The sequence below is a fragment of the Macadamia integrifolia genome, chromosome 1 (assembly GCF_013358625.1).
Source record: "Macadamia integrifolia cultivar HAES 741 chromosome 1, SCU_Mint_v3, whole genome shotgun sequence".
NCBI classification, from domain to species: Eukaryota; Viridiplantae; Streptophyta; class Magnoliopsida; order Proteales; family Proteaceae; genus Macadamia; species Macadamia integrifolia.
Genome location: NC_056557.1, coordinates 6,787,624 through 6,806,340, shown reverse-complemented (window position 1 = coordinate 6,806,340; position 18,717 = coordinate 6,787,624). Strand labels below are relative to the sequence as shown.

General features: G+C 37.4%; 3 protein-coding genes across 4 annotated transcripts; all 3 read right to left on the bottom strand.

Moving 5' to 3' along the window:
* Positions 1-5,405: 5,405 nt before the first annotated feature.
* On the bottom strand, positions 5,406-7,509 carry LOC122074669. 2 transcript variants are annotated; one of them, XM_042639597.1, is made up of 3 exons: positions 6,929-7,509; positions 6,429-6,824; positions 5,406-6,092 (listed from the first exon to the last, which is right to left on the bottom strand). In XM_042639597.1, the coding sequence occupies exons 1-3, from the start codon at positions 7,335-7,337 to the stop codon at positions 5,635-5,637; spliced, it is 1,263 nt and encodes a 420-aa protein (XP_042495531.1). In that variant the 5' UTR covers positions 7,338-7,509; the 3' UTR covers positions 5,406-5,634. The 2 variants fall into 2 exon arrangements, with proteins under 2 accessions (XP_042495531.1, XP_042495541.1); XM_042639607.1 differs by having other exon boundaries at positions 5,406-6,044; positions 6,929-7,504.
* A 783-nt stretch (positions 7,510-8,292) lies between these two features.
* Positions 8,293-10,663, bottom strand: LOC122074675 (ADP,ATP carrier protein 1, mitochondrial). The gene is made up of 4 exons (XM_042639617.1): positions 10,516-10,663; positions 9,495-10,020; positions 8,878-9,249; positions 8,293-8,785 (listed from the first exon to the last, which is right to left on the bottom strand). Coding segments are annotated over exons 1-4 (1,197 nt in total). The 5' UTR covers positions 10,518-10,663; the 3' UTR covers positions 8,293-8,488.
* A 1,518-nt stretch (positions 10,664-12,181) lies between these two features.
* Positions 12,182-18,339, bottom strand: LOC122075960 (importin subunit alpha-2-like). The gene is made up of 12 exons (XM_042641556.1): positions 18,207-18,339; positions 17,873-18,107; positions 17,495-17,591; positions 17,321-17,412; positions 17,087-17,218; positions 16,784-16,969; positions 16,527-16,690; positions 16,368-16,446; positions 15,246-15,374; positions 13,802-13,929; positions 13,338-13,715; positions 12,182-12,983 (listed from the first exon to the last, which is right to left on the bottom strand). Exons 2-11 carry the CDS (start codon positions 18,080-18,082, stop codon positions 13,340-13,342), a joined length of 1,593 nt encoding a protein of 530 aa, XP_042497490.1. The 5' UTR covers positions 18,083-18,107; positions 18,207-18,339; the 3' UTR covers positions 12,182-12,983; positions 13,338-13,339.
* Between the last annotated feature and the right edge of the window lie 378 nt (positions 18,340-18,717).

The window sequence follows — 18,717 nt, the reverse complement described above, 5'->3', positions numbered from 1 at the left end:
TCCTTCAAATGACAAATTAAATAATTAAGGAAAAATGACTAGATTACCTATTTTTGGGTTTCACTTTACAAAATTATCCACTCTATGTTTGAGCTAACAAAAATACACAATATTAGGTTTGATTTTACAAAACTAACCAAAACAGTGTTCCTCTTATGTTTTATTGACCTTTTTACCCTCCACCCCTCATTCTCCGGTCAGCATGTCCATCCTAATCCTCCCACCCCATCAGCCCTGTAGATCATTTTTGCCACCCATCGCTATACAAGCAAAGAATAAGGATCCATCAACAGTACAGGTGGTTGCTCGATATTTATTGATACAAAGCCAAGTGGTCACAGGTGATCCGCAAGTTAGCTGTTGTAACTTTCTCTCGGACTTTTGGAGGTTTTCCTATTGGATCCAATGTTCGATGCCGGATTTGCAAAGACGAACACCTCCGATGTTCAATTTCGAATTTGCAGAGATGACGATGTTTGAGGTTCGTTCATCACTCACGCATCTAGTCTCTCTTTCTTATTGATTTTTTTGGGGGGGGGGATTTCCTGTTAAGTCCGACATTGTCGGATGTGGAGAGATTGCCATCTTTGTAGAGCCATATATATATATATATTTATTAAATTCTATAAACCCTCTTTTATTGCCAAAGATCTCGTTTGTGTTTTAGCATCTCCCAAACTTTCCTTCAATTTTTTTTATTATTATTTTAAAGTTGCATAGAGAGTAAAGGAAGAGATGCTGAAGGGAGAAAAGGGTGAACAATCTAGTTCATGTCTAACTGACGATGGGAAAAGGGGAGGAAGAAGAATATAGAGGGTAAAAATCTAACTAAAACCATAGATGGATGAGAGAGGTCACTGTTTTCGGTAGATCTGTAATACTGAAACTTATTTTGAGTGATTTAATTAACTGAAATATAGGATAGGTAGTTATGTAAAAGGGAACCCAAAACTGAGTAATCATGTAATTTTCCTAATAATTAAATAGATTCTTCTCTCTCTCTCTCTCTCTCCTCCTTTCTTCTTCTTCTATCTCTTCCTCCATTCACCATATAAAAGGAAGAAATTTGTGGAAAGCTGAGCCATGGCCATAGCTCAAGTGGTACTCTCTAATCTCTATCTTCGATAGAAACGCATAAAAGAGAGAGAGAAAGCACGCAAATGCCAGAGTTTAGAGACTGGAGTTGTCTCCTCGGTAACAAGAATTCATGCCTCTATTTGTTATTTATTTAAACTTTGTCAGAGATTACCATAAGTGTCCTATTTTCTTCAAGCGATGCTATGGCCGTCTCTTCTAGAGTTTCTCTTCATTCCAAAAAAAAAAAAAAAATTGCAAGATATGTTTTGAAATATTTCATGTCTTGGGATTTAAAGAAAATATTTGTTGGATGAGTGTTTGGAAGAGTAAAAGGGTATTTCATAATTCCAAACATGTTAGGAGAGTATTGATGACATTAAATTTACGTGAAGAAAACTTTATTTAATTTGGTCACATGGGAAAAAGGTATGCATAGAACTAACGAATGTGAGATGAGGGTCTATAATGCAACCTTTTTATTTCTATCCCAAAATGGGATGCATATATGGTTATATATCATGCACAATCGTGTATAAAACCACCTCTCCACTTGTTATATTTAATGAATAAAAATCATATTATTTTTTTTATACTTTTGATTCCCTCATTTTATTTCAAACTTCATTAATATAGAATTGTATAATTAATTCCAAATTATTTGAATTTTTGCTATTAAATTTATAGAAAAATAAGTCTAAAATGAAGCATGGCCCCAACACCCAGACATAGTGGGATGAAATGACTATCACACCCGACATAAAAGGTGAAAATCTCATCCCTTGATTCTACTAGTGCTCCCATTAACACATATACTAGTGTAGCGATCACATTGTCTTAAAACCCTCTCCTTAAATTTATTTTATGTTACCATCATTTAATAAAAAAAAATATATATATATATAAATATTAATAGCTGAAACCCATTTCACCTTCCTTCCCTTCATTGAGGGGATAGTCTTATGAATGAACTAATGTGACATTTTCATACAATATTCACCATCCGCACCACTCAACAGTACAAAATCCTAGATTTATGGGTGAGGATTGGGACCCTATGAAGCATAAATTTTCTCTAATAAAACACTCCTACCATGTTTGTTTAGAAGAAGCATGAAATGGAAAAAACTTAACAAACGGGTTCTATTTATTGTTTAAGTGAAGATAGGAATGAAAGATGAAAGAAAAAGCAGATTTTTCCTTTTACATGAACCGTGCAAATATTTGTTTTGTTGTATGGAAAAATAAAACGAAAGTATTCAAAAAAAATTTCCGTGGGACTTTGAAAGAAGGTGACATAGAGAACACCTCAGATAGAAAAACAAAATTATATGATAAATTTTTCTCACCTACTAATCAAACACCTCAGTTTTTTAAAGAGTAAATTTCACTCCCCTCCCCTAATGTTTTCATTTATTACATTTTCCTTCCCTGTAAAATTTAAAATTACTTCTGTCTCCAATATTGTTGCCATATTGTTAACATTGTTAGAGTTGCATGTGACATTTTTAACCCATCTCCACAATCTTTCCTTTGTTTCTTTCCTCTGATATAGTAGCAGCTGTCTCTTTTACTTGATTCCTGTGTTCTATAGTTCCTCAACATCTGCCTAATCGTCCCTATTCATCCGTTATCGCCTTCGGTTCTGTAGACTCCAAACCCTAGGGTTTCTCTCTACACGCTTTCCTCCACCTTGAATTCTCAATAAATTCTGACCACCCCCCTCTTCCCTTCCCTCACTACTCATTTCACGTTTTCCCTTCCAAGCCCAATTGCTCCTCTGCTTTTCTACTCTGTTTTTTTTTGGTTCTAGTGTGGTTGTCTTCTGCTCTCCTCTAAGGCGTAGACTCGCAGTACATGAGAGATAGAGGTGGAGAATCAGGAATGGAAGCCCCATCACTCTGATGCGTCGCGGCCGTCTATAGGTTTCCCTCTGGGAACGGCGTTACTGTTGATAATCATATTCTGTTTGAGTGGGTTCTTCTCTTGCTGCTACCATTGGGAAAAGTTTCACTCTCTCCATGGATCTTTCTCCGATGATACCGATCCCGACGTCGCTGCAACCGCTGAATCACCTTCCAAATCTAAACCCACCAACACGGTAAGTCTCTTGTCTCTGTTTCTCTCTGTTCTTCCTTGTTTTATAACAAATCTTAAATTGTTCATTTATGTGTGTTTTTTTGCTGTAATTACTTGTCAGGACTTGAAGCTAAACAAGAGTGACAGCTTACCAGTAGTAATGCCCGGATATCGGATTCCAAAGTTCATAGCTTTTCCGTGTCCTTGTGAATAGCGGCGACCGGAGAAGATTGCCTTCGTGGTTCATAAGCCACTGCCACCACCTCCTCAACCCCTGCTGTACTTGTTTCCTCTGTTACTGTTAACGCTATACCTGAGATTTAAAACCCTAAAACTAAAATCACCTAGGGAGGAATACGAAACTTGGTAAGGACAAACATATAATCTCACCCTTTTTAAGGTAACGGTATTTTGGGGTTTAAAATGAAATTTTACATCATACGTCATCACTTAATGGTGGGCCTTTCACGACTGAATTTGAAACCAAAATCGAATCGATGCATTTACACTAAAATTACAAAACTATTTAGTAAATGATTTAGTTCTGGTTTCAAGTTTAAGATCGATAAGTTAAATGGGTCGATTCGGTTTTAACCGTTTAATCCGTTGATTTCAAATCAAATTGACACCGTGAAAATTGAAAGTTTAAATCGTCAAAATAGATCCGATTAACTCGTATAACTATTAAATATTTAGTTGTTTTAATAAAACATAATGGTTTAATTTAGGAAAGAATTAATGACCATTGAGGTTGTCCAACAGTCTATTCAATAATTTATTTCTATTATGTAGTTATGTAATTATGTAATTAAATCCTTGCTTGTTCAATGCCTCGTTTAATTTGATACAAGATTGAAGCGTTTATCAACAAAAGCAAATTTTAGTGAGCATATGAATAAACTAACAAACCCATTACTAACCGTTTAGAAACCGTATGGAATAAACTGCGATCAAAACCGTTTAAAACCGTGAAACTGACACCATTTAAAAATTGTGGAACCGAAACCGTTTACTTAGGGGTGTCAAACGGTGCAATTTTGGTTATTCGGTTTGATTTACATTTTGATAAAATGAAACCAAAACTACACCGGATAGGAATAAGGTAAAATCAGAATCGTTTTCATTCGATTTCGATTCTAACGGTTTTTAATCAATTTTTGTTATTCGGTTCACAACCAGTCTACATGGGGTTAATAGTGTCGTTTAAGAAAATGGTTTGCATTCTACAACTAGTGTGAATCTTACATATGCTAAATTTCCTAAAGAGTTAAGACAATATACATTTATTTTGCCAAGGACAATATACTTTCTATAAAAGACTACACATATTATACCTAATTAACTATGATCCTAGAAATTAGAAAATCAAGAAATGTGATTGTGTGAAAGTGAAGCTCCCTCTCGGTTAGTACTTTGCTTTTTTTTTTTTCTCCCCTTTTTTCGTAGAGACCCATCGAAATTCAAAACACTTTAAGTCTTTAATACTAGGTGCTAGTTAACCATCGGTTTTTTGGTTCGGTTTGGTTTTGAACCGAAATTATGGCATATAAAACCAAAACCGGATCAATTTACTCTGGTGTGATTTGGTTCGGGTATAACTGGTCGGTTTTGATTCCGATAAATGGTTTCTGTTATATATTGACACCCTTACGTTTACTAAACGGTTGCGGATTTAGAAAGTGCAATTGTTTAGTAAATGATACAGTTTTGGTTTTAGCCAAATAAATGTGAACCAATTCGAATCGCACTGTATATACCAATTCCAAACCGATTAACACCCTTAGAATCTACAATGTCAAAGTATATTACTTTAAACTTTGCGGGGAGGTTCCACCAAAAAAAAACTTTGTAACGGAGGGGAGTGTAATAAATGAAAATGCAAGAAGAGGGAAGTGAAATTTCCTCTTTTTAAAAAATAAGGGAAAAATAAATAAATAAATATTTTTTATGCTTTAAATGACACACAGGGGATGAGCTTGTGTCTCAGTGGTCGCTGCCAACTATAGGTCTACAACTCATTGTCTCATCCCATAAGATTTTAATACCTCCCAACCCCTTGACCTGGGGTGATAACTGGATAATCAATAAAAAAATAAAAAATAAAAAATAAATACAACCCCACCAAGAACCAAAGGCAATGGATATTGATGGATGTATTGTATTATTAGATTCTCCAGAAAATAAAGGAAATAGTTTATACTTTAGTTGTATGGCCTTGTGAGTGTTGTTGATGGAACTAAACGGGTTGTAAATTCCTACCAAAAAATCAAAAGGGGTTGTAAATTGTAATAGATGTTAACATAATGTTTACAGAACCGGAATTGCTAACGTGTCGGTAGGGAGAGGAAAGATGGATCAAATACAGAGTTGCAGGTTCTTCTTGTCGCTGAGTCTTCATGACAATCATGAAAGACTAGACATTCAAAATCTCGAAATGCGACTACACCTTATAATACCACCACCACTACAACCGCCGGTAAACTATAAATCCTGAGATTCACTCGGCTTCAGGCTGGCAGCTTTGAGGTTTGCAGAGGGCAATCGAGTTTTTTGGCTGAGTTTGGAGAAGACGAAAGCCAAGAAAGCGAAGAAGGAAGAGAGTGAGAACATAAGCCATGACACGGTGAGGAGTGCCCAGTCCTTTACTTTCCGCTTCGGAATGTGGACTCTATCTGCAACTATTAACGCCCTATACATGGCTTCTACTAGAGCGTATGCCGTCACCGGATCCGATCCATCCGCGAGGATACCGTGCTCCGTCAGGCACACGATGTCGTACACCCCATTCGTCTCTGATACATCAAGGTGTTCACAGATCTTAATCCGCCCCTGCATTCTTTCCTCGCTCGATAGCATGTCTCCATGTGTCATTATGAGGATGGGCTTTTCATCTGCAACACACAAACTTCGCCTCGTTTCGTTAGTGATTCTGCATGCTCCTGTATAGGAATACCAATTAAGAAATTGGCCATACCAATATCTTAATAATGTATTTTAAAGATGAAACCACTCCTAATCTAAAAAAGAGTAATTTTATTTGGTATAGGATGAGAGGGTACATAAACTCTATAAAATAGAACTCTAGATCTTTTTTCCGTTATTTTTATTATTAGGGAATAAAGATACGTGAAGAATATAATGACGATGAATTCTTCACAGTTGATGAACGATGATTCTATGAACATATGACAAAATTCTATTATTGTAAAAAGAAAGAATTACGTCCTTCACCCTAATGTTCCACAAAAGGGAGAGAGAGAGCGACGATGGCTTACGGTACTTCCTTATCGCAGGACAACTGAAGAGTTCCTTCGTGGCCTCTAGAGGTTTCAAGTCGCCTTTCTTTAACGCTTGGTAGATCTCTGCAATGCTTACCACCACGATAACGCAATTTACTCTCCTCCTTCTGAACCTGGACGAAGATGATGAAGACAACGCCATCAGAGGCGTCAGCTCACCCTTACCCTGAGTTCTCAACTCCTCATCTGCTGTTCTCCAACAGGGCTGGTGGTGATAAACCCCATCGTCCAACCACCACGACAAGCTCTCAAGACTTTCGCCCATTCGATTGTAATCCAAACCCTGCGAATCGTATACACAGAACCCACTTCGCATTGACCTCAAAACGTTGTGCTCCTCCATAAACGTAGTCTTATAATTCCAAGAGTTCCCTGAAAAAAAAAAAAAAAATGATAGAGCCCGTCAATGAACGGTTAGAATCCGAGACAGAAGCCCAAGCCTACCGATTTCAACACCACTGTCCCCAGTCTCTCACCTGACGTCTGAGCGAAAGGAATGAGCCCCGAGCGACCCAAAACACTGTACATAAGGTTTATGAGCGAGCTTTTACCGGAGCCTGAGAAACCCACCAAGAGAATCGTGTTGACTGGAGGAATATCCATCTCTTCCTTGTTGATTCCTCCAATGGGTAGCCAAAAATCGCCTGAACGGTAGGTGAGGAGCTTTTGGCGAAGCTCGTCGAGACCTTCTGTAGAAATTAAAACGAGCCGCTCCATTTCTCTTAGGACTTTGAGCCTGGGAGTGAGGTTAGATAGCTTGGATAAGTTCAGCTTTAGCTGACCATGTTCGTTGAATTCTTCCGCCGTTTTCCACCACCAGAAGAGCGGCGTGGGAGACTCGTTATCATCTTCGTCACTGAGCGAGAGAAGGTTTCGCATCTCCATCGACTTTCTTTGAGCTCGGTGGCAACTGTGAAAAGTTGCTTATTCTTTTGAGGCTTACGCATTGATAAGAACAACGTACGTTCTTATGGATTTCCTTTGATTCGATTCCCAGATGGATGAAAGAGCAACAAGAAGCAGGAAAAATTATTACTGTACTGGGGCTCCATGTGAGTTGGTGACACTCCTTGAGAGTACAGAAACAGAGCTGATTCTGTTGAGGATCTTCTATCTCTCTCTCGGTGGGTGACGACAAAAATTTACTCTTAATTGTGATCATTTTTCCATTGAACTCTTATCAGTATAGCATGGTATCCTCTTAACAAATTGCAGTTGTGCTCTGTCTCTGTTCTGTCGTTTCTCAAGTACTTCGAAATCTGAGGCTGAATTTGAAGGGTATTTCGACAGTATAATTTTGATTCATACTGGTAAAATTTAATTATTAAAACTGTTAAGTTTGTCTCGAATTCTTGACCCGTTTTGAAGATTGACCCGATTCGACATATTTTGGTGGCGATCCGAATGGAAAATTTTCTGAGATCAGTGATGGAAGCAGAGGATCGAACGCGACCCGATGGATCGACCCGCAATTTGGAGTATATATAATGTACTATTGCTTGTTGAGAAAGTCATTGTATTTTAGGGTTTTCACGCAGCTAGGGTTTTAGGGCGAGTTTTTCCTCGCCGCTGTTAGGGTGTAATCTCTCTACTGCATAGTGAATCATCTTCTTCTTCGCCCGAGGACGTAGCACACCACCCTGGTGTGTGAACCTCGTTAAATCTCTGTGTCGTACGGATCTATTGTCTCCTTATTATTCGTGTTTCTTAGTGTTTGATCTAACAAAAACAGATAGAAATCAGTGAGGAAAGCTTATTACATTACAGATCCTAACTAGCTCATCCTTTACCAAAAAACAAAAAACAAAAAACTAGCTCACCCAAAAACTGAATTGTGGGGTAATCCAGAACAGCTCTTTAAATAAATATAGATTGAAGAAAATTACATGAAATGGAGGTAGGTAAGCTCTCATTGATCTTGAAATGTTTAAAATCAAAGAAAGAACCAAGAAAAGATCCGTCTCTGTTCAAGTGAATTTTCCAGGATTAAGACTTCTCTTTGTCTTCCTTGGAAGATTGAATTGCTTGTAGCATCCTTAGCCGCCACCGGATCCATATTTCTTTCCGAAAACCAACACCTGTAACTTATCATAGCCAGCAAGAACACCAGCCCCTGCAACTGCACGTAGGATGTTAGCACCTGCACCCTTAAATAAAGATTTCGCCCCTTCATTCTTTAGGATCTGTGAGAATGCATCCATGGAGCTGCTGTATTTGACTGCTTCGCCAGAAGTCATCATCATTCTTCTACGAACAGTATCAATTGGGTAAGATGCAAGCCCTGCACCATTTGTTATCACCCATCCTAAGGCGAAACTAGCAAAGAAACTATCCTGAAATCATCCACAGAGACAAAACATATGTTGGAAAAACTACACTGCAACACAACCTTAGAGAGATCATACATTCTAAAGTAATTACAAACCTGAAGTTTTCCAACCAGCAACACAGGCTTGAGAGAATCATACATTCCAAAGTAGAGACCACGATAAACTATGATTCCCACGCATGAAATGTTGAAGCCACGGTAGAGACCAGCAATTCCATCAGACTTCAGTGTTTTCCTGTAAACATCAATCATACCATTGAATTGCCTCTCTCCTCCTCCCTTTGCTGCCTTTGCATCATTGGCCAGACGGGTACGGGCATAGTCCAAGGAGTAGACAAAGAAGAGGGAAGAAGCACCAGCAGCACCACCTGAAGCTAAGTTTCCAGCAAACCATTTCCAGTAGCCATCTCTATCCTTCCTGAAGTTAAACATACGCTTGAAGTAATCCTTGAACGCAAAGTTTAAGGCCTGGTTCACAGGTACCATTCATACTAGTTAAGATTTTATGGATAGTGTCTGTATGGAAAATAGTTGTAGATTTCTTACTGTAGAATAGGGAAATCAGAACTCAATTTAAGACCTCTTTCTGAGCACAAGGAAATATACTTCCTCTGCTTTACTCAATTTTGGACAGAGAATGTTTCTTCTGCAAATGAGCACCTGGGTTCACAGATTTCATCAAGAATTTGAGGAACAAAGAAAGGAAGAATCACCTGGGTGGGGAAGTAGCGGATGACGTTTGCTGTGTTTCCTCTCCATAATGAGCCAAATCCTTCCTCCTTTATTGTCCGACCAAAACATTCTCCAATTCCCTTGTAAGGTTCAGAGAGTCTACCAGCCTTGATCATCTCATCCTGGTTCTGAATCAAAAGCTTCACACGTTCAATAGGAGCAGCAGCAGTTTTGGAAACAGCTGCTGAGACTCCACCCATCAGGAAGTCAATGACGAAGGCTCCTGCACCTTTCTCTGCAGGTGCTTGGGCCAGGACAGGTGACATGGGCGTCGGTGTAGACAGATCACACCTCTTATGCATTCCCTGCATCAATGGATTATGCAGGGAACCATTTCTGTAATTTCCATAACTAAAACGTCTCTCATAAGAAGCATTCTTGTGTAGGATGCCGTTCCTGGTTTGCACATCTTGAGAATAGCAGGAATGGAGGTTGAACTGGCTACCAATTTTGTGAACAACAGACGGGTGGGGAGGCCAATCCGCCATGTCTTGTGATGTCAGAAGCCTGTGCATATCGCAAATATTTGGATTCAGAAACGAATGAAGAGGGGAAAAGTAAACCACAAGAGATTCATCTCCAATATTAATTCAACAAGAAAGTAAAATGGGGAGCCATAGATTTCATAAGATTGCAAATGACCATTTGAGTAGCCATTAATTTCACCTGCAGAGAATGATCTGGAGACACTCGTACTAGTACAGACACAAATGCTAATGAATGCATCGTCGAAGGATGTTTCAATTCAAACACCAAAATCACAAAAGGCAATTAATTCCAGTGTGAACAGACATGAATAGAAACCGATGCACAATAAAAAGCCAATGAACCTAAGCAGAAGCTTGTGAACAACTTGATCTTGAAAAAATTTGACAATTAAAAGAGACTACAAATCAGTAAAAACCCAATAGTCAATCGATACCATAGCATCAATTTTGCAAATTTCTCAACTTTAAAGGACAAACTATCAGAAATTCAAGAGGGATATCGAGAAGAACTCACATGCGTGAAGAGAGTGAAAGGGAAAGAGCAGAGAAATGTGAACAAAATGAACAACCGAAAACACTAGAGAAGGCGAAGTGAAGAATAAGAAGGAGAATGTCTGGACGGAATTGAAGAGGTTTGTAACAGAAAGGATGATATTTCGGTCTTAAGAACCGTATAATGTTGCAGAAGCCTTCGTCTCTTGCTTACTCGTGGAAGACAGTTCCGGAGATGACGCTACACTGTTAACCTCCTAACAATAAACGAGTCCGGATCCTCTCAATCTGGAATACGGATGCAGATTCAATTCAGATTTTCAACTATCCATTTACTTTTTGAATTGTGTAATCCAGATCAGTGTTATTAATTTGTCCGAATAATTCGTGAATTATTCGGCCGGACCGTATTTTTTCGAATTTAATCAAAAATTTTGACTGAATCCGAATTAAAAATAAAATTCGGCAAAATTCACAATTTTTTCAAAAGTGAATATAAAACGCTAATAATTTGGACCGAACCGAATTATCCGAATTATTCGGTCCACTTTAATAGTATTTAAATTAAAAAAAAAAAAACCCCAATAAGCTTTTTTGACCGCTTTTTTGACCGAATCCTTAAATTAATCAATCGAATTATTCTGAATAATTCTCCGCCCGAATAATTACTGAATCCGAATTTGCTAACTATGATCCAGACATTCTTCGCCCGCCCCCCCCTCCCCCCCACCCAATGAATATAATTTGTTCTTAATCCATCTTTCTAAGTCATTTTAACTATTTTCCTCATTCCTTAGAACTGTTTAAATTTCAAGAACCCTCAAAATCATTAATTGGTTATTTAATCAAATCGAAAAATTATTTTTTGGATAATTTGGATTTTATTACTGATACTCTTTAACCAAATATGGATACCCCTAAACGAATGTGAATTCAAATTACGATTTCAACTATCCATTTACGGCCCTAAATTGGGCTCTTCTCCAACGACTGCATCCTCTAATGCCCCTCCAACAAATCATTCAAGGGTTGGGAGGACTTGGTCACACATCCCAACACCTGCCAACACCTGGGGATGTGTGTCCAAGCCTTCTAAGCTCTTGAATGGATCATTGGAGGACCATTGGTGTTGGGGAGGATCCCAATCATCATGGGGGGTGAAGGTAGAGCCGGATTGAGAGGATCTCTTGAATTTTGACCTATTCGGGTTAAAATCAGGGTTTTAGGAATTGATATTGGATTGAAAAGGTATCATTAATTTGACTTGAACTCTAGATTTGTTTATTAAAAGAACTAACTTCTTACCCAAAAGTTACAAAACCGTTTCATAGTCTAATAGTAAAATCATTTTCATAACCAAATTAAAATCAAGATAAAAAATTGAATTAAAACTGCATATCATAACTGAATTGGAATCGAAGCCAAAGCAATCCAAATTGAATCAGCTTGAATATCTACATACAAAACCCAATCAATTCTTGATTCAATTTTGATCCACCTCATCACTAAGAACCGAACCAAACCAAATAACCAGAACCAAGCCGATTGCCACCTTTAACTAAAACCATTTTTTACTACTAAAATTTTGTTCCAAAAGTCATCGTGTGCCCTTGAAGCTGTGTCCAATATCCATCAACTACAATAACCAGGAATTTTTTTTAAAGAGGAAGAAAGAAAGAAATAACAAATTAGCTATGACCCATATTTTGATGGATCGAAATAGTTAAGCAATAACCAACCGAAAATGAAATACAAGGCCTCAAAAGCATACCGCCAAAAGACTACTTTTCGAAACTCACTTCATCCTCTGAGTTTTGACAACATTTCTTTCCTAACATGACAATCATACATGTATTTATTTAAAGAAAGCAAAAATTGACAAGAAATGAGACGAGTCAAATTATAATCAAAGAAATATTGATAACCATATTTACTAAAACTCTTGCAAGGAAAAAGCTTCCTCTCCTTCTCCTACTTGTTTGCTCTTCTTCTGTTCCTCCTTGCTATACACCAGGCAAGAATATGTTGGGACTTCCAAATCACCCCACAATAAACAATACACAAAACGATGCAAAAAGTGCAGCTATATCTTCTACAGCTACCAAAACTACAAACGATAAGGGGGAAGAAAGAAACCGACTCATATACTGAACTGAACCTTTTTCGGGACACTTAAAAGACTCCTTATACTGAATTTTGGGGGCTCCACTCATGGGGAGGAGAATCCCATGCTTCATAGAATCCAAACACCCATGCAATTCCCACAGTAAGCCCCTTTATTCAAACGACCATCGTATAAGCAACTGACCCAATGGCACCTCTTGACCAGACCTGAGACATGACAACGACAATTAAAAGAGCCGCCCCGACCCCTACCCCGACCCCGACCCCGACCCCAACCCCAACCCCAACCCCAACATCAACATAAATCTTCATCAGCCCCAACGTGGACTTGAACTTCTTGCATCACGAAACCACCACTCCATAGCCCTGCATAATTTTTAAACAAATTAATCCCTATTTTGCTCAAGATATTCACAAGTACCCAAGAAATGTATTAACAATCTCTTTAAAAGAAAAATAATGTAGGGAAACGCAGTGGCCAACCAAACCAAAATAAGAACGAAACTGGAGAATGCAGGATAGAACAAGCATAACAATCCCCATGGATCTGAATAGCCATGCCAATCTACAAGGTCTAGCTCTTGGAAATCTCTAGTAGTTGTTTTCTTGGCTACTATCCTTGTCCCAAGCTCAGAGAGGGTAAAAAGGGTTGTTCACCATGTTTCCACCAAAAAATACCACAAAAGCAACATTAAGTTGAATACCCAAGGTAAAACATACCTTCAACTGAAGTTGAAACCACTAGGAGGAACTGGAAGTTCATTTCCACCAAAGCGGAAACCGGGTTGTGCGGCAACATCACCTGGAGGCAACGTCTCATCATCCTCCTCCAACCAATATGTCTCCAGAATTTTTACTGCCTTTTCATAGATCTCAGTGTTATCATGGCTCTGTAGGTTTTCTATCTTCTCCAATCCCTCAGCCTCATCAATCAATTGCGCATAGAGATTCACTCCCCCAGTGTTACCTAAGTTCTTCTCAGCTTCCCCAACCTTCAAAATGTTTTCAAGCCCTTCCAAACAGACTGTGACAATCCTTGGATCTGGGCAGATGAGGAGGTCACATAGAGGTCTAATGCAACCTTGAGTCACCAGATACCTATACACGAAAATTATCCAATAATAAATTTCAGAGGTGCAATAGGAAGACAATAAAACAAAACCATTAATTGAACAGAAAAGTACTTGATTTGATCATGGGTGCCACCAGAAGTCGCGTTCGAGATTGCCCATGCTGCCTCCTTTTTTATGTCAAACTCAGCAGTTTGCAACAAATGGACAAGAGGACCAATAATATCAGCATCAATAACAGCCTGTGCAAGAGGACCAATAATATCAGCATCAATAACAGACTCACATTTTTATATGTTGGGAACTAGAACTAAGGATTTCCAATCATAGTTGTCACGGTGTCAAGGCAAACCAAGGCGGTGGAGGGTTCTCTAAGCAATTAGCCGAGAAAGCGTCCTCCTTAAGGCGAACTAGGCGGCCAAGTGTTATGTTTTATTTTCCCTATTTTCTATCATTATTTAGTAAGTTGTATAAACCTTGTATCATAAAAAATCAAGATTAAACAACATCAACTCATTAAAAATCAACATTTAGCTATATTAAATCATAAAAAATTAACATTAAGTCATATCAAGTTTAAAAAAAAATTAACATTTAGAGAAATGCCCTTGTTCTATAATAAGTTTGATTGGTCAAATGATTTTTTTTTTACATGAGACTTTTTGTATTAGTTATAATATAAACCAACTTTTAAACAAGTCTAAGATTACTTAAATCTGAGTTGTAATGGCACAGTTATGCTCCGGTCAAACTTATTTTTAAGTGCGCAAATGCTGTTAAAATCAGCTGAATGAAAATAATTTTATGGATATCAAAACAAAAGATTATTTTACCGGACTTTTGGTTTTTAGTAATATTTTAACATGATGGAATTTATAAAATTTTCATAATTGAAAAAAACCCCAGCATTTAAAAGTTAAAAATCGCCCCTATAACCAAAATCTAGTTTTTGTTCTTGAACTAGGAGATTGACTTTTTATCATTTTGGAATTTGATTTTTAAAATATTTTTATTGGATTCAAATAGGGGGTATTTGTTTATTTATAAATAATATCTTAAGTAAATGAAAACATTTACATTTACTTAAATGATATTTGACATAAATAAGTGCCAAAACACAAGGTAACATGCAGTGCAACAAGGCGACTATCGCCTAGGCGAAGCCTTGACAACTATGTTTCCAATAATACAAAATTTCACAGGTTACAGGACTCGATAAAGGCCAATATGCTATGAGAAATTTTATACCTGTATCTGATCCTTGTTTCTTCCAACAAGCTTCCTTTTTTATTATTAGAAGGGTATAAAAAAGGAAGCTTGTTGGACAAACTCAAACATTACTACTCTTCTTTCTGGATAATTTCATTATTGAACTGCAGGAATGATCAGGTTTATGAAAGGACAAACACAGAAAATCAAGTAAAATTATTATTTCATTCCTATATTTCAACAAAAAGAGTTCATCTTTACATGTTAGGAACTAGAACAAGGGTGTTCCAATATCCACAATTCGAAAAGTTATAGGACTCGATAAAGTCTGATACACCAGGAGAAATACCTGTATCTGATCCTTGTTTCCAGCAGTGATATTTGATATTGTCCAACATGATTCCTTCTTGATGCTCTTCTTATGATTGTGAGTCAACAAATTCAAAAGACAGGGAAGGGCTTGATGATTGATGATATACTGGAAAAGGACAAAGTACACAAAACCAGTTAGCTAACATTTTCATTTTTCCAATACTCCTAGACAAACAAATCATTAAATCTAATACATTTTTCAAAAGAAGAATACATAGCAAAGATCAAAGACTCAAGCTTCACCTACACAACTATAAAAGCTATTGAATATATTATGATGCTTTTAAAAAATTAATAGAAATAAAGAAAAGAAGATATATTACACCCCCACAAACAATTTAGCTAACATTTCCATCTTTCTAGTATTCTTTAAAAAAAAACACACACACACACACACACACTAAATGAGAATGCATAGCAAAGACCAAACAATCACAAGCCAAAACAAAAAAAAAAATGAGAATAAGATAATAAGGTATAAAAAGATGCAAAATACAAAAACCATATGTCAAACATCCAAAACCCTCTCATCTAACAACATACAATTATATCTAACAAAAACAAAATCAGACAAATTCACTCCAACCATTGGTACGCCAAGTAGACACCAAGACAATTGTTATCTCCGAGTTATAGATAAATTAGGGTAGACATAAGCTCTGTAACTGCATATGAGAGACCTGTTGACACAACAGTCTTTAATAACTATATTCCCACCCAACAGTTCCCACATGGCGTCAATAACAATAAAAAGGAAACAAAGTCAAACATATACTAACTGAAACGAAAGTTCAACAAATTAAAAGGGGCACAATATCATCTACCACCAAAAATTATTTCACTAACTAAATTGCAGTAACTAGCAATTGATTACATCCAACAAGTCCAAACCGCCATGAAAACCAAGTGCCACAAAAGATACTAACAATTTGTATACTAAAAAAAAAAAAACAAAACAATAGATTGGCCTCCCTCCAACTCAAAATGTTTACGAGCAATATAAACTAACAATTAACAAAAATGCCTACCAACAACATATCAGCTAACAAATAACAATATTAACATTAGAAAATATGTAAGCAAAAGAACATATTCATACCTGAGTCTGCATATCGTCTCCAGTAACAATATTCCCAACCGTACGAAGTGCAGGAATAAGCACCGAAGGAGATGGATGACTGAAAGAAGTTTGAAAAACTCAGCTTTCAAGTTAAAATTTGGTTTGTTTCTTTATAAGGTGATGCGAAAAAGAACTTACAGCAATAGCTCTACAAGTCGTGGGCAGACACCTGCTTCAATGACGGCTTGAATTTTATCATTTGTGCCATCAGATAGATATGACAGTGCCCAACAAGCATCTGTCAAGACTTCTTCATCATTTGAATGAATTAGACGCTCCAGTGCTGGAAGGGCAGGCTTCGTCTGCACTCGATTTAAAACGCTTTAATATAACACACACACCCAAAAAAAAAAAAAAAAAAAGAAGAGTTGCTAAAAGTAACTGAAATGTCTAACCTGCTCAAATGGAGGCTGTGGTTTGCCCCTGCAAAAATTCGATAAGGTCCATGTTGCATTTCTAAGCATAGAAAGTTTTGCATGCTCATTCAACTGTGCCAACAGTGGAATCAAGGCTCCGTGACCGAGAACAAGATCTCGGCACCGAGGAGAATCACCAGCAACATTTCCAAGAGCCCACACAGCCTAGAGTTTCACATAGTAGCCATCACAAAATTATTTTTCCTAAATAATTCTAATGCATTTCAAAACAGCTGAAATATTCTAAAATGCACAGAATATTTCAGATCATTAGAAGTATACCTGTTCCCGAACATCATCACTCGGAGAACCAAGAAGCTTCACAAAGATAGGGACAGCATCATGGTCAATTACAACCTTTGTGTTTTCTGAGGTTCCAGAAGCAATGTTCGTGAGAGCCCAAGCTGCTTCAAACTGTTCAATCAGAGAATTAGACAACTTCCTCAATGGGAGGAATACACAAATTGGAAAACTTCATGGGAGGCCACAGAAACTAGTTTATCACTAAGTCCATACCTGAAGTTGTGGAAAATCTTCCCTCATGAGAAACTGAACAAAACGAGGAACAACACCGGATTGGATAACTTCCTCTATGGGAGGACTGCGCTCTACATAAAACACGAAGGAAAATATTAAATTTTCCACCAAAACCAAAAACGGAGATAAAAGCCCCAAAAATCTAACCAGTACCTATCGAAAGTAGTTTCCGAAATTGTGTAGTAGCCTCAAGCTGCAAACTGCTTTCGTCTGACCATACACCAGCTACCATAGAGGGGAGACTCTCTAACTGTAATTGGTTAAACAAATAACATCCAATCAGTAGTACTCAGCATCCAATTTCCAAATTCATTACATACGACAACTTTTCAAAAGAATCAGAATCTGACACGTATAGAAAACTGAGCTGATGGAAAGTAAAGATTTCTAAAGCAAATAGAATGTCAGAATAAGTAAAATAAGAAATCAAGGTTGAAACCCTAGAAAGCCAAACCAAACCGATCAAACAATGGTTTCAGAAAAAAAAAAAATTAAACAAGACAATATAATAGGTTTCGATTAATTAGTTACCTTTCTCTCGACAGTAGAAGGAGGAATCGAGGTCGGAAATTGCTGGGCTTGCATACCTTCTCTTCTTTTCTTCTGCAAGCTTTCCTCTCTTTTGTTCTTTCGGATCTCGACCATATTGTCTTCTCTCCTTCTCCGGCCTTCATCAGCATCTACGGCAACCTTGTATCGGTTGCGACGAACTTCCGTTCTAGAGTTGGGTCTTAGAGACATGGCTGCAACAACAATCGATGAAACCCTAACAGAAAATAAAAGACGGAGACAAGATCAGATAAGAAAAACCTTATACCCACAGATGAATAGTGAAAAAGCAATACAGATTTGAAGAGAAGATAACCTAATTAGAGAACTACTGAATAGAGTAAATAGCAGACACTGGATAGAGACGAGACGCACAAGAGAGCGGAAGCGAACATCTAACGCCAAGGGCTTTTTATATTTTAAGGTCTTTCAATCTTGGTCTTCAGTCAGATGATGATGTGTATAGCGGTTTAAGCAACGGATTAGGGTGCGATAACAAAAAGGCTTACTTTAATTACTTATTTACGATAAATGCCACTGATTTTGAATTTCAAGTTGAGGGAAATCTACGGTCTTCCCACAGCTGCGCTTGTTGCGATGGTAATTGTTTATACATTTCCAGCTATTTATATGCATTTATTTATCATTACTATTATTATTATAATTATTAAAGGCAGCTATAAATATTATATTAGATAATCCAGATCATCATCAGCCATCATGTTTATGACGTACGTTTAATGCGTGCTCGAGTGCTCTTCACCGTTGGATGTGCAATAAAATTATATAATTAAAAAAAAAAACATAACAACAAAGTCATAAGATGA

Bases quoted from the DNA above. Each gene is read 5' to 3' on its own strand.
- LOC122074675 (XM_042639617.1), bottom strand. The intron at 9,250-9,494 runs GTGATTCTTCCT...CCTGTGAACCAG, and splicing joins TCCGCTACTTCCCCACCCAG to GCCTTAAACTTTGCGTTCAA. The intron at 8,786-8,877 runs GTTTGTAATTAC...GGATGATTTCAG, and splicing joins TGCTGGTTGGAAAACTTCAG to GATAGTTTCTTTGCTAGTTT.
- LOC122074669 (XM_042639597.1), bottom strand. From the start codon at position 7,337: ATGGAGATGCGAAACCTTCTCTCGCTCAGTGACGAAGATGATAACGAG. The intron at 6,825-6,928 runs GTGAGAGACTGG...TTTTTTTTTCAG, and splicing joins TCCTTTCGCTCAGACGTCAG to GGAACTCTTGGAATTATAAG. The intron at 6,093-6,428 runs GTAAGCCATCGT...ATTCCTATACAG, and splicing joins TCCTGCGATAAGGAAGTACC to GAGCATGCAGAATCACTAAC.
- LOC122075960 (XM_042641556.1), bottom strand. From the start codon at position 18,082: ATGTCTCTAAGACCCAACTCTAGAACGGAAGTTCGTCGCAACCGATAC. The intron at 16,691-16,783 runs GTTAGACATTTC...AATCGAGTGCAG, and splicing joins CACAGCCTCCATTTGAGCAG to ACGAAGCCTGCCCTTCCAGC. The intron at 15,375-16,367 runs GTATGAATATGT...GTCCTTTTCCAG, and splicing joins GAGACGATATGCAGACTCAG to TATATCATCAATCATCAAGC.